The 13,807-nt window shown below is 40.6% G+C and overlaps 1 protein-coding gene across 1 annotated transcript in view; it reads left to right on the forward strand.

Annotated features, from left to right (window-relative positions):
- LOC136015029 (tyrosine 3-monooxygenase-like) overlaps nucleotides 1–8,638 on the forward strand; it is a 35,186-nt gene extending 26,548 nt beyond the window's left edge. Inside the window, exons 10-11 of the mRNA XM_065680330.1 lie at nucleotides 3,527–3,660; nucleotides 5,251–8,638. Of these exons, the coding sequence (XP_065536402.1) occupies nucleotides 3,527–3,660; nucleotides 5,251–5,410 (294 nt within the window). The 3' untranslated portion in view covers nucleotides 5,411–8,638. The remainder of the gene's footprint in view (nucleotides 1–3,526; nucleotides 3,661–5,250) is intronic.
- The last annotated feature ends 5,169 nt before the right edge of the window (nucleotides 8,639–13,807 follow it).

Here is a 13,807-nt window from a genome sequence, read left to right on the forward strand (position 1 = left end):
TCCCTGCCACTAATTCCCTTCCACTTGACAGTGGAAGTGTCCTTGAGTTGATAAGTGGTGGATTCTTTTATCATCAGTAGTTGTTGGGTAATGCTGCTGGATAAACTTTTGATACAGCTGGGTTCACCTAAATCTTCATCCATCACATTACTGAAATTACATGCAGATGTGATAACATTTATATTTAATAGGTGATGAAGAAAGATTACCCCTCTTCCAAAAGTGTGTCCATCTTGCATGTAACACCTAAGACAGTCTGAAGATAGGCAAGCAATCCACCAACAATGTGGCTGTCTGCCCTGTACAATCCCTATGTGACCTCTGCAAGTTCATCACCACATAGCTTTTGGGACAGCAGCTTAGTGGATTCTGTGCACTTCACCTTGAACATCTCAAAATTCTTGTACACAGATTAATTATATCCAGGGCCTTAAGTGCTGAAGCTTCCTTTTACAGCTGATTTATCTCACACATTTTTATTTGGAACAAAACCAAAATAAAAAAATGTTTACATTTAATCATTCTAGACTGCATAAGCATCTGATTCTAACTTCAGTATGGAGAGGCAGTATGAGTAAGGTGCTGAGGTCCCATGCCTAAGCACCCGCTAGCAACTTGAAAATGTATACCATTTCTTCCTCAGCTGAAGAGAGGAAATATGTGTAGTGCAATGCTTATTTTATAGAAGGGATATTTTTAGAAATACAGCAGTGTCTAGGCAGCTTTGTTAGAGAAGATGAAGTTTAGAAGATAGTGAGGCTCATGATAGCTTTCAGTTTCTTACAAAGCTCATTTTGCAGTCTTAGCCTGGCTCTTGAGAAAGCTCTAGATAAGTTTTGTTACTGCATGGGAGAAAGCCATTGTCCATCCTTATAATTATCTGTTTCTCAGTATGGGTCCAGGTGAGGGCCTCTGCATAGAGGCCCCAAACTTGGTTCCGTATGATTTAGCTGATCAGCGTATTTGGCACGGGCAGACTAACTGCAGCTCATATGATAGAAGGAGACATGCTGCAGCAACCTGTGCAAAGAAGAGGTTTCCTCACTACTGAAGGTTTCAGAGCCAGGAACAGCAGGACGATGAACACTGAGGAGGCAATAAAGGCAGGAGTTACTAAGGCTAGGTGGTTGGCTACAAGAAGATAACGTCTAACCAGCTGGAGAGGGTGACCAGCGGTATGTCCAGCTAATGTTATCTGAGAACTCAGCATCAGCAAGGAGCCTGAGAACATCTCTGAACTGCAGCCTGGACTGACTGTCTGTGGGTGTGTGACTGTAACCCAGGGAACCACATCCTGACTATGAAATCTTCAAAATGCTTTCCTCTTCTCCACAGTACCCACTCTGACCAGTTTGAACTCAGCTTCAGGTAGTTATTTTCTGCGGGCTGGCTCTGCTCAAACCGAGGTCATAACATGGGAGAAGGGCAGAGGATAAGAAGTAGAGCTAGACATCCTCTGCATGTGATTTGCACTTGAATATGTATTATTTAACAAATAATTTAGTGACAGCAGCTAGGTATTAGAAGGGACAGGATAGCCATACCAAGTCTAAACTGAGTAGTTGTAATGGGTCTGACTGCTGGCCAACCTTGCCTCCTCTGAACTGTAAGAATTCCTCTCCAACAGCTCTCAGTATTGCACTGTTTATTTCACTATATTCTGTCAGCTGTTCTACATTATCCAAAATGCTTCTCCTGTTAACACTCAGCTGGACTGTGTCCTACATACTGTAAAATCTTATGGCTCATACCACACTTCTGGCAGCACTCAGTGCTACATATGCTTTTCTTGCAGCACAAGAAGTACTTAACTTGTAGAGGCCTTTAAGGCCATCCGGTTTTAAGCTGAACTTCCACTGAAATCAATGGGATTTCAGTTCTGCTTCAACACTGACAGCATAGTGGGACCCCTGTCAGGTTCTGAATTTCTGAAATCTTTTCCCATTAGTCCCCAGAGCTTCTAAGATTATAAGAGCAGCCTCATGTTTGTGTATACCATCCATCTTAGATTGTAAGAGTGCTCTCCAAGGTTTATTCTTCAATTACACACTGCAAATGAAGAACAGGAAAAACACAATCTTTTAGCATTTTATATATATATATATATATTTATTTTATTTTTTTTTTTAAAGCCCTGTATTAATTTCTGCACCACTTCTGCAGCAAACTGGCCTACTGGTTAAGGCAGGTCTCCAGTGATGGAGAGTTCAAGTTCAGTTCAGTGTAATATCCAAAACTGTGTTTAAGGTACTGTCTGCATTTTTCCAGTTAGCAGATTGAGCTGAAAGTCTTGTGAAGTATCATGCACATCTACTAGTTATATACATGTACCATGGGAATTGGTATTTGGATCATCAAACAATAGAGGGTGGCTTCTGAAGACTGGGGAAGAAGACAGAAAGACAAACAGGCAGATCTCAAAGAATAGGTGGGTATTAAAAGGCTGTCCCTAGGTGGATGGGGCCCACTGCCCAGGCTGAAGGTGGAAACAAATGTCTCAGTATTGACTGGAATGAGTTGCGTTTTCCCTTTTTGTACAAAGTGTCCTTGTACAAAGGACTCTTCATCGAAGTGGCCACGGCACTCCCCAGCTTGGACAACTGGAGACCAAACCAGGTTTTAGCACATCTACAGTGCAGCTCTGTTGTCACTGGAGCTGAGCTAGCTTTAAACTATCTCTACTCAGGATTTAGGGGCAGAAAAACCATGCAGAAGCTCACTTTAAGCCTGAATTGTGCTGTTTTCTCAGGACTTTGTGAATGTACTAGACAGCCAATGCCAGTACCTGAGCAACTATGCTGTTCCCAGCTCTGGTGCTGGTTGGTTTAAAGGTATCTCCAGTATGTGTAAACAAATAATAGTTATGCCTATGGACTGCAGTGTGGACATGAGAGGCTTCCATAATCCTCCTGTCGGCCTAAGGGGACAATGTAGAAGGACCTGAGAAGAAAAAATAGAAGAACCTCTGTGGGCCCAAAACACAAACATGCATCCACAGAGTGTAGCGCACATTGATGTATTGGATTTCAGGGAAGATTTTAGGCGGCTTAACTGGCATGGAGCTGTGCAAAAAATACCAGGAGCATTCTGTCTGTTCTTCCTTGCAGCAGGAAATGTGAGATTTGTGGCCGGGGACTTTGAAATAGTCCTGCACAGGTCTGTGAATCTTCTATGATACTAGTTGGAAAAAAGTAGCATGAAACTATTTTTTGTTCTAGATATTCAGTTTTCGGGGCTAGCATAGACTTTCCCCTCCCTGTCTGAGAATGTGGCCTTGGTACCAAATCATATGTCACTTTAATTTAGGAAATACGTCTCTTGGTTTTCTCTCTTTTTTTTTTCTTTTAAAAATTATTTACCATTTGGTTTATTAACTACTAATTATGAAAAGCAGCTTTCACCTGTAACAGAACAGGACCCAATATTACCTTCAGCTAGTCCGCAAAGAGCATTTCACAGCTATGTGGGCACTAATTCTTGCTACATTCATTCACCTGCTCTAACCTGTGTTGTTCCCATTGCAAAGTATGCTTTATCCAACAAGCCAGAGTACAAGCCTTTTGATCCAGAAGTGACTGCAGTTCACCCCTATCAGGATCAAGCCTTTCAACCTGTCTATTTCATAGCAGAAAGTCTGGAAGATGCCAAGGCCAAGCTTCAGTAAGTAAAGTGTTTGTAGGTGTTTTCATTGAGGGGGGCACACTGGCTTGAATCCTAAACTCAAATACATCCACCTCCACTGCATTAACCATGCCAGGCTATCTCACTGTGCACTTCATTAGCACAGTGGCTTTTTCACAAGAATGGTAAACATGAGGTTGTTTTTCTCAGAAAAGCTTCACAGAAAACCATAACTATATATTGTTATTACCTGTCCCATGCTTCATATTAGCAGTACCGCATTTTAGCAACTTCTGAAGTAAAATCTGAAACTGAACAGTGAGAATAGAGAGCAGCCCAACAGTTGGGGTGACAGTGTGCTAGTTCATACAAATAAGAGGTCATGAAAAACTGATTTACCCAAGGCCACACATAAATTTTATAGCAGACTTAGGAATTAACATGGATCAGCAGGGGTCTTAAAAACAAGATTGCCTTTTTCCTCTGATTATATCTGCGCAAGAATGCAGAATCAGCATTCACAGGCAATCTAATTTCTACAAAGTAGCTGACTGCAACTTGAATAACATTATTTCAAATTAGCTAGAGGTGTTTCTAAATGCATTTCTTTGACTGTGCTATGCAGTAAAGATCTATTCTTTTTAAAGTAAGCAGGGTTCAAATCCTGGCCTTCATCTCCAACAGTTAGAACAACATAACCAATTCTGGCTGGAGGCAGGAGGCTGGTTGTGGAGCTACTGGGGAGGAAGCATGCAGGAGCTGAAATGAAGAATTTATTAGAGAAAGAGAACCTGGGCCAGACTTCCCTACTCCCCCCACCTCTTCCCTAGAAGCACTGTCTGCTGGGGTTATAACAATAGCAATTTAGGCCACTCATTCTAAATGTGAAGGTTCACAGTCAGTTGTTAATGTGTGTAAAAATGTGGCTGAGAACTCATTGGCAGAAATGAGAAGACTTTAAAGAGTATTTGACTCAGGCAAACCTGAAAAGAACTTACAAGGATAGGGAATACACCATTCTCAGACTTGAAGCTTTTTCATACATTTTTTTCAAGATAGCTGTGCAGCCAAAGCAGCCCAAAATAACCAAAGGCACAAGAATCTGTCAGAATAAAAACCATAAAGCAACATCAGTACAGGGGGCTCCTACAAGCATGTTCTTAATGGAAGCATTGTCAAAGATGGCAAGAAATAATGATTTTTTTTTTTTTTAATAGACAGAAAAATAGTCCAAGATACCTACTATCAACAGGTTTTTAGAATTTTACACAGAGCTACTCCAGGTTATTTCTTGGAAGTGAAGGCAGCAGACATGCTGTGTTCCTGCATTCCTCAGCTTGTGGTTGTAATAACTCTGAATTGTGCTAGCGTAGAGCTGTAAGAGCACAGACGGGTCTGAGCCAGCCACACTGAAAAGCAGGCACTGCAGATCTTTTGGGCTGCAAGTAGCTCAGCCGTGGGGAGAGTGTGCTGCACCAGACAAAGTTAACGAGTAACAGTGAGGAGGTGTCAGAGCAGCCTCTGCTCTCCAACAAGTCCATGCCTACATACTAAGAAATCAGGTCCCGCAGGTTTTACACTTTGGGAAATGAATTCTGAATTAGCAGCTCTGTCTTCTTCCCTCCACAGAAACTACGCAATGAAGATCAAGAAGCCTTTTTCTCTGCACTACAACCCATTCACCAGCAGTGTAGAGGTTATGAACACACCTCAGAAAGTCAAGAAGACACTCTGTCAGATGAAAGAGGAATTGAAAAACCTCTGCTTGGCCCTTGAAAACATCTCTTAAAACTACAGCAGTACAACTGACCTGGCACTGAGATGCTTGTAGACGGTTCCAGTACTTGAAGATTTAGTGATGAAGTTGTAGTTGCATATGAAAGCTTTTAAGCCACAAAACAGCTCTGTTAAGCTAATCTTTCACTGTAATTTAGGCTGCTGACTTAGCCACAATAATAAGTTCCTATTGAGTATATTTCAATGACAAGCAAGACCAAATTACTCCAATTTTTGGTAGGTGATATGAGCTACAGCTCTTTGAAGTGTATTTATCTGTTATTACTGGACTCTTACAATTTTTTTTTATTCACCTGCCACCTTTTCAAGTTATCTGTCACAGAATAGCACAGTAACTCTGCTACACAGTCTTTTACTTGCTGCTTAAATGACATGATCAGTCTTTTTTAGGTTGGCTAGCTGCCTGCTGTTAGCAGTCCTTGCAGTTAGCTCGTTTCTGTTAGCAATTACTATCAACTATTGTGCTCACAAACTATGAATGGTTCCCTTACAATGTGCAAATGCAAAAGCTTGTAAAAGGAACCCTTTACTTCTGCTCACTATTTATTTTCTAGACACTCATTTCATTCAGTAGCCTTCAAATATGTCAAAATAATTTCCTGTCATATTTGACTTCTCAGAATGCTTATCCCTTGGCTAAGAAAAAAAAAAAAGGGGGCTGAAAATAATAGGCCCATGATACTCTGGTTCTGTCACATACAAGCATGCTTAATTTAAAAAGGAATTTTGGATCCTGGAAAGGAAATCTTAAGTGTAAGGAAAAATTTTTGAAGAAGCCTTTAAGAAATAAAGTCCCATTAGTATTTCAACTTCAGATACCCCAGAAGAGCTTCAAAACCAAGCTATGCTTTGTGTTTCTTGTTGATGTCATGATGAATGTAGTAATATCCAAAAGGCCAAATCTATGGAACAGCTGGTGCAAAACTTAAGATCAACCACTAGCAGCCATATAGCTTTGATGTGGAAACAATATCAGATACGCACTTCAACTCATCTTTCTCCCTTTCCAGTCCCTCTCTGAGATGTGTCTGAAATTTATCTATACTCTACAGGATACGATTCCCAGAATCAATCTCATAATTACATTTTCCAGACTTCCATGCTCTTTGTGTCCCCTTCTTTCCTCTATTATCCTCAAGTAGAGACTAGTTCAGGAAAAGACAACAATAGTCATGTCTAGGATTCCCTCTCCTGTTAGCAGCAGTGCAGACAGAGTTGATGTAGGTTACAGGGGCAACGTGGGTCTCATGGCTCAGGGTGGGTGATCATGATCCACAAGTGTCAAGGTATTTTGTGCAACTTGGAAGCTGTACTTATTTTTCTCAAAAGTAGATGGGACAGCAGGCTCATCCACGGCTACCCACTAACTGCCAGTGTACAGGGTATGAAGTCTGAGGTAAATGTGATGTGCTCTGGCTCTTGATGGAAAAGGAGTCATCATCTTTGCCTTAACTGGTTGCTGTGGGATAGGAGCATGTACACCAAAAGTCACAACAGAACAGTTCGGATGCTGTTACTGCATAGAGCGCTTATCTCATCGTAATTGGTCCATGTGCCAGGGTCTAAAGAAAGTCTTATTGGAAGTTAATGGGATTTTGTCTCTTAAATCTTCATGTCTATAAGCACTTCATAAAATTATCCTATGGGCAGTAATAGAGTATTCAAGGTTTAGGGAGCTGCTGCAATTGCTCCATTTTATTAATACATGGTGATGCCTGAAAAATTTGGAAGTATCTTGGCAAAAACGGCTCTGAAACCTCTTCCACTCAGCAACAGAAACATCCCAAGTTTGTTCTTTCATTTTAAGTCCAGGATTCTTCTGCTCTACTCCACGAGAACACTTGCATATCATAAACTCTGTTTTGATAGAGACAGTGACAAAGCTGAAGTGAATTCTTTTGCTTTCAGTATTTTTCTGCTGTGATGGAGAATGATCTCTCAGCATACTTTCATGGATTTAATTCTACTCATCCTGCTAATACACACACAGAGAAATACCATTTCTCTTCAGAGCAATTTGTTTTGTTACATATTGTAATAATTTATCTGTCTTATTCCTGCCAATTGGTGCATAGGCGAAAATGCTTGAGAGTTCACAACAGATTGTTTTCAGAAGTATCATTTTCATCAATCAGTTGTTTTACAGTGAAAATTGAACCATGTGCTCCAGTTTTGTGTGTTTTCTTTTTCTTTCTTTTTAAGTGGAAGATAATGCCAGAGCGGAAGAGCTATCAAAATATTTTCTGTAGACGGACTCTGTAGGCCATAGGGTCTTTTTCATGTATTCCCTCTGAAACAGTCGGATGTGGAGTTTAGACTTGAGCTTGGCTATTGCTCAGAACAGACCTATATTTGGAAGAAATGAGAGACCTGATGGATTTGTTTTGCCCAAGGCCTCACACTTTCCTTGGAGGGACTCCAGGCCCGCCCACACGCCCTTGTCTTTTCCAGTTCCTGTAGCAAGGAGAGAAAAAGAAACCATTTGGAGCCAGATTCTCCCACCCTTACACACGCTGAGTAGTACCCGATCTCTCTCGAACAATCTCAGAGACGGTACTGAGCCTATTTAAGGTGCTGTACACAAGACAGTTAAAGCAGGATTGTCAAAACCTCTGTGGGTGTACTTGCATTCTTATTGTCTTAATGACAGTCAGCCAGTGTACACGGCTAAGGTAGGATCCAATGAAGCTTAGCAAAGCTTCAAAAGTAAGGAATTTGGCTACCTGAACTTTAAAGAAACATACATGTTTTTCCAAAGGAGGCAAATCTTACCCTCCTTACTCAGGCAAGACCTACCCTAGAATAGCCATGTTTGACACTCCCCTCTAAGAAGGTCCAAATTCTTCTCTTCTCATTCAGTGTAGTGATAAAGTGAAAGCCTTCAGTGTTACATCCTTATGAGGTGCACTGGTCATGCTGCTTTTCTAATAGTCATTCTTTCATTTCCTCACAGAAGCCAAGAAGTACCTCATACTCCTGTCAGTCTAAAGCAGGGGTGATGGGGAAGGCAGTGATGGGGCCTCCTGATGAAAATAATGGCACAGAGGAAAAAGCACCAACCAGTAAAAATATGTCTTTTTGTCAGTTTGCATTTCAGCAGTTTCACATTAATCTTGCACAAGAAGTCTCCAAAGCCAAGTAAAACACATCTTGTGACTTGCAACTGAACTGATGAACTCCCCATGGGTCCTTTGCTTATCCCGATAAACTTATTTTTCCTAGATGGAGTGCATTTAGAACAAAATAGTGTATGTTATTAAATCTGTATTGTGTTGTTCTGTTATACATGGGAGAGTTAGTAATTCAGTTTGTGGGTTTGGGCTTGTTTTGTTTTTTGGCTAACCAAGTCTGTCCTCTACCAGTTTTGGTCCACCTTCAAACCTCCAGCTGCTTCACTGCTTCCCTGCAGATTTACTAGGGATGCCAAGGGTACCACTGTGTAAGGAGAATACACAGTTATGCAATTTGGGGAATTTGGCAGGACAGGAAGAGGAAATTTAGGCAGGCCTCCCACCCACTCCCATGAGAAATAGTATTGTATTACAAGGCAGAGCTGTCACCCTCAGAAAGACCTTCTCAATCGTTTCCCTCTGGATCCCTTAACATTTTGACCTTTATACTACCTGGTGAACGTAAACCTTAATTAATTAAAGACACACCAAAGAGGGGAAACCAGAAACAAACAAACCAAAAAAAAAAAAGGCTTTCCAAGAGAGGAAACTTCATTACAGTCAGTATTCCTTGTCTCTGCTGATCCATGGAGAAAGAAGAAAACAAAACAAAAAAGCAAACTTCCATGGAAATGATAGTGTATTCCTGAAGAAACCTAAACCATTAAATTGTTTCATGTACAACTATACACACGAAGATCCCCTTACACCCATCACTGAAATGCCATAATTTACCCAGTAAATCATGCCCAACAATTAATCACGCACAGAAGTGTAACATGACTGCTTGAGGCAGGGAATGAAGCTACCAGGAAAAACCCTCTGGTAGCTTTGCCTTAGGCACGTACTGCAAAAACAGAAGGTTCTCTGGAGCCTGCTTCTGCAGATATCCTACAGCATGGAGGGATTCCAGCTGGCAAAGAAACAGAGGGGTATATACATACATCCCTAGTAATCTCACCCACCACTAATCAGGAGTTTATACGTGGGCTTTGAGGTTTAGTTAGAGGACATAACTTCGCAGCATTCTTCAGCTGGCATATGATCAGAAGTTGGCAGAAAGGGTTACTGGCTGTATCATATTAAATATACATTAACTTTGGGTAATGCTGGTGGCTGAGGCCCAAAGTGAAAGAAAATCTCTGGCACTCTCTTCCACCACAAGAATTCCTTAGGGGAAAGAAAGTCAGACTAGAAAGAGTCTGGCTGACAACCGGCAGAGCAAAAGGACGAGGAATGGAAAGGACCAGTAGATAGGCCTAAAGCATATTTGTTTTGCATATGCTGTTTCATTGTACTTGAGAAACATTTCTGCTCGAAAGGGAGCTTTTTAGCACAAAGGAGGAAATTTTCTACCTGTAGAACTGTAGATGAGTCAAGGCCAGCTAAGACTTCTTAACTGTGCCTGAGGAGCTTTAGCCTTATCTAAGGCCATTTACTTTCAGCACAGGGTACAAAGGTTAGAAAGTAGAAAAGAGGTCTTTGCAAAAGTATTTTTTAATGGTGTGTGGGAAAGCTGAAGCTGATGATCTTGCTGCCCTGCAAAACATAAGAATCCTAAATTTTGAGTGAAGGATACCTTAGGAGGGGAAAGCAAGCTGCTGGCCAAGCACTACAGATGACTGTGAAATCATTAGTGCTGTGACTGTATGGTAGGTTCTGTCTTTTACCCTACTTATCTATTTTGTCAAGAGTTTTCTTTTTCTCTATTTATTGATCCCTCTGACCTGTGTTTGAAAATGGGGAAAATCAGCAGATTGCACATGAGAAAGTTCAATATTGTTTTCCCAGGATTTTAGGTGGAACTTAAGCAACAAATGGACCCTCTTAAACTTACACCTGGCCATTGCCAAAGTTGGTTAAGACCTAGCGAAATTAGTTACATTTGGGTAAAAGAGGTGACAGCTGCCATTTAATGTATCCAAGACAAATCTTTACTCCCATCCACAACCAGCAATGTTAGCCTTCAAGTTATGTTTTTCACAAAAGATAGATTTAAACATAAACTACTAAATATAAAACATAGCACATAACACCTGTCAGGTAGAGTAACAAGAAAAATCCTCCAGTTTGGAAGTTCAGTATCTGAACTGGCTGGTTTGTAACAATTTTGGACACCATTTAAAATTATGTGGCGTATTTCAGCTGTTGCTGAAGTTGTGGAGTTTGAGCATGTCATTCAAGAAAACAGGATATGCTGTTGCCTTTAAGCAAAGTCAGTTTGACCGATCCCACTTAAAGACTATGAATCAACAGCAAAATTTCTGTTGAGCAGGCGGAGTGCTAAAACATGGAAGTCAAAATGAAAGATTCGTTCATAGTCATCTTACTGTGCAGCATTTAGTACTTTCCTCTTACATTTACTGACAGAGAAAAGAAAACCCAACTATCAGTATTATAGAAATATTCCATGAAGTGGTAGACTGGCACACTTTAAATATTCTGACATAAACAGACAATTAAAATGAACTTGTAGAAGGAAAATACCTATTAGTTTGTTAACAAACGCTGTCTTTCAAGAACATCTCACAATATTACATGGATGATCATCATTATGTTTAACAAAAGTTAGATTCTCAATAGAACCCGTAAAAAAAAAGGGAAAAAAAAAGAAAAAAGGCCTGTTTTTAAGTATTTCCTGAATGAATCCCAAAACTGATGGGTTAGAAATGGAATGTGTGTTGGATGATGGTATGAATTTTGTACAGTGTTTAAGTCTTGCACTTCAGACATTTCAATTTGGTTCTGACTTTTGCATTAGTTCATATTTCTTGGTTTAAATCTGAGTAAACAAAATGATTTCACTAGATTCTTGTGTCTCTAGTGTCCTACAAAGGCAGGTTTTATAACTGAATCTGAATTTTAGCCCCCTTTACAAAACATTATGTTAGCTGCAGGGAGCTTGAGGAGGAAGGAGTTTCATAAATGAAACTTGCTAATCACTGTGCTGCTTCTGACTTTCTTCCTATTACTGATACTTATCCCCATGCAGCAAACAAGTCAAAACTTACCAGAAGGGATTTTCTATTACAGATGTATCATCCAATAGTTCTATAAAGTGCATATAGTTTGGTAATGATTTTACTCCCTCACTAATGTGGTAATGGCTTTATGATGATATTGCCTGTCTGGGTTGTGGCAAACCATGCAAGTACATTTTCTCAGTACTTCATTTGTTCTGCATTGATATCGTACTTGGTCAAATGGAGTTAGACAAAAAACAAATTTGAGTGGAGAAAACTGACTTTCCTATTGCTTTGACATCTCTGTCCAGGAACCAGACTGAAAAATGAAGCAAGGAAGCAATGATGTCATTATGCAGAAAACTAGATAACACATAATTTATAACACCTTGAATGGCAAAGATGGGCTGTACAAAGACTTATCTAATTAATTTCTAAAAATCGTTCTTTATATTCCAGCAGTTTTGTAAAGTCTTTAGGTGCTGACTAACAGCTGAAGAAACTAAAGTTATTACAGAGGATTGTTTGGCCCAGTATGATTCCCACTGATAGCTTAGTTTGTATCTTAAGGTGCTATTAAAAAGTTATTACAACACCAGTTTCAGAAGCGCTGTCTTGGGCTATGCTACATGGCCTGCTATGTCACCTGAGAATTCATGAAAAGAAGTTTGAATTTTGCACTTTCTAATAGATCAGTTTTGAGATTATGGAATCCTGTTTATATTTGTATACAAGACAGAGCAAGATAGATAATATCCTAGAATCGTAGAATCACAGAATAGTTAGGGTTGGAAAGGACCTTAAGATCATCTGGTTCCAACTCCCCTGCCATGGGCAGGGACACCTCACACTAAACCATGTCACCCAAGGCTCTGTCCAACCTGGCCTTGAACACTAGCAGGGATGGAGCATTATCCACTTCTCCGGGCAACCCATTCGAGTGCCTCACCACCCTTACAGTAAAGAACTTCCTCCTTATATCCAATCTAAACTTCCTCTGTTTAAGTCTGAACACGCTGCCCCTTGTCCTATCACTACAGTCCCTAATGAAGAGTCCCTCCCTAGCATCCTTGTAGGCCCCCTTCAGATACTGGCAGGTTGCTATGAGGTCTCCATGCAGCTTCTCTTCTGCATGCTGAAGAGCCCCAACTTTCTCAGCCTGTCTTCATACGGGAGATGCTCCAGCCCCCTTGTCATCCTTGTGGCCCTCTGGACTTGCTCCAACAGCTCCATGTCCTTTTTATGTTGAGGACACAACTGGGAAATGTGGAGCAAAAAGAAATGATTTTTTACATAAGTAACCAAAACTCCTATAAGTGAGGAAGAATGTGCTCCTGTAGCTGAGGGCACCAACAAAACCCAGCAAGAACTGTTTTGCTCTGAATTCCTCCTACAACACCATCACAGAGTCTTCTGCTAGAAATTTCTCTCCAGAGAAACAGATTCAGCATTTGTCACATTACCAGACTTCCACCCTCAGTAAAGAAATTGTTATTTTTGGTATGACATGAAAATTTGTCACTAGCAAGATCTCAGTAGATGAAATTAACATATCTTTAAGATTAAAGTCTTTGGTACACAACCCATTTCTCCATGGCACCTTTGCTATTTCACAGTATTGGTCAGTGGAAGAGAGCATCAAAAGGACAGCAGGGAAGCATAAATGAAAGAGAGTCCTAGATTCATGGTAGTCCCATGCAGCAATTTTGCTGCACTTGAGGCAGAACAAGGTGTGAGCAACCAGGTCCTGAATTAAAGGACCACTATTCCATACACCTGGACAGGAAGAACACCTGTAATACGTTTACTACCCTTCATGCCCTAAGCTTATCCTGTTTTTCTGACAGACCAAAAAATAATATATATATACTTTGGTCTTTCCCATCTCCTTGTAAGACAGAAGCTGGGGCCAGAAGAGGGCTGCGATGCTTTAGTAAGTTTCTTTGGCTACCAGAAGTAGGGCAGAGAAAAGCACTGAAAAGAGCATGAGGACTCATTCATGTCCCACAGTAGTTGTGAGCTAAATGTTATCGTGAAAGCAGAATCAAAAGATAGAAATGTTTTTCCTCCCTCTGCCAAAAAGGGAACAAAAAATTGTACACAGGAACATTGCTCCTATCAGAACTGTGTCTGGAATAATGAACATGTTACTTAACAGAATCACAGAAGTTGGAAGGGACCTCTGGAGTTTGTCTAGTCCAAGATCTTACTGAAAGCGGGGTCACTAGAGCAGGTTGATTAGTACTGTGGCCCAAC

This window comes from Lathamus discolor, chromosome 1, assembly GCF_037157495.1.
Source record: "Lathamus discolor isolate bLatDis1 chromosome 1, bLatDis1.hap1, whole genome shotgun sequence".
In the NCBI taxonomy this organism is placed as follows: domain Eukaryota; kingdom Metazoa; phylum Chordata; class Aves; order Psittaciformes; family Psittacidae; genus Lathamus; species Lathamus discolor.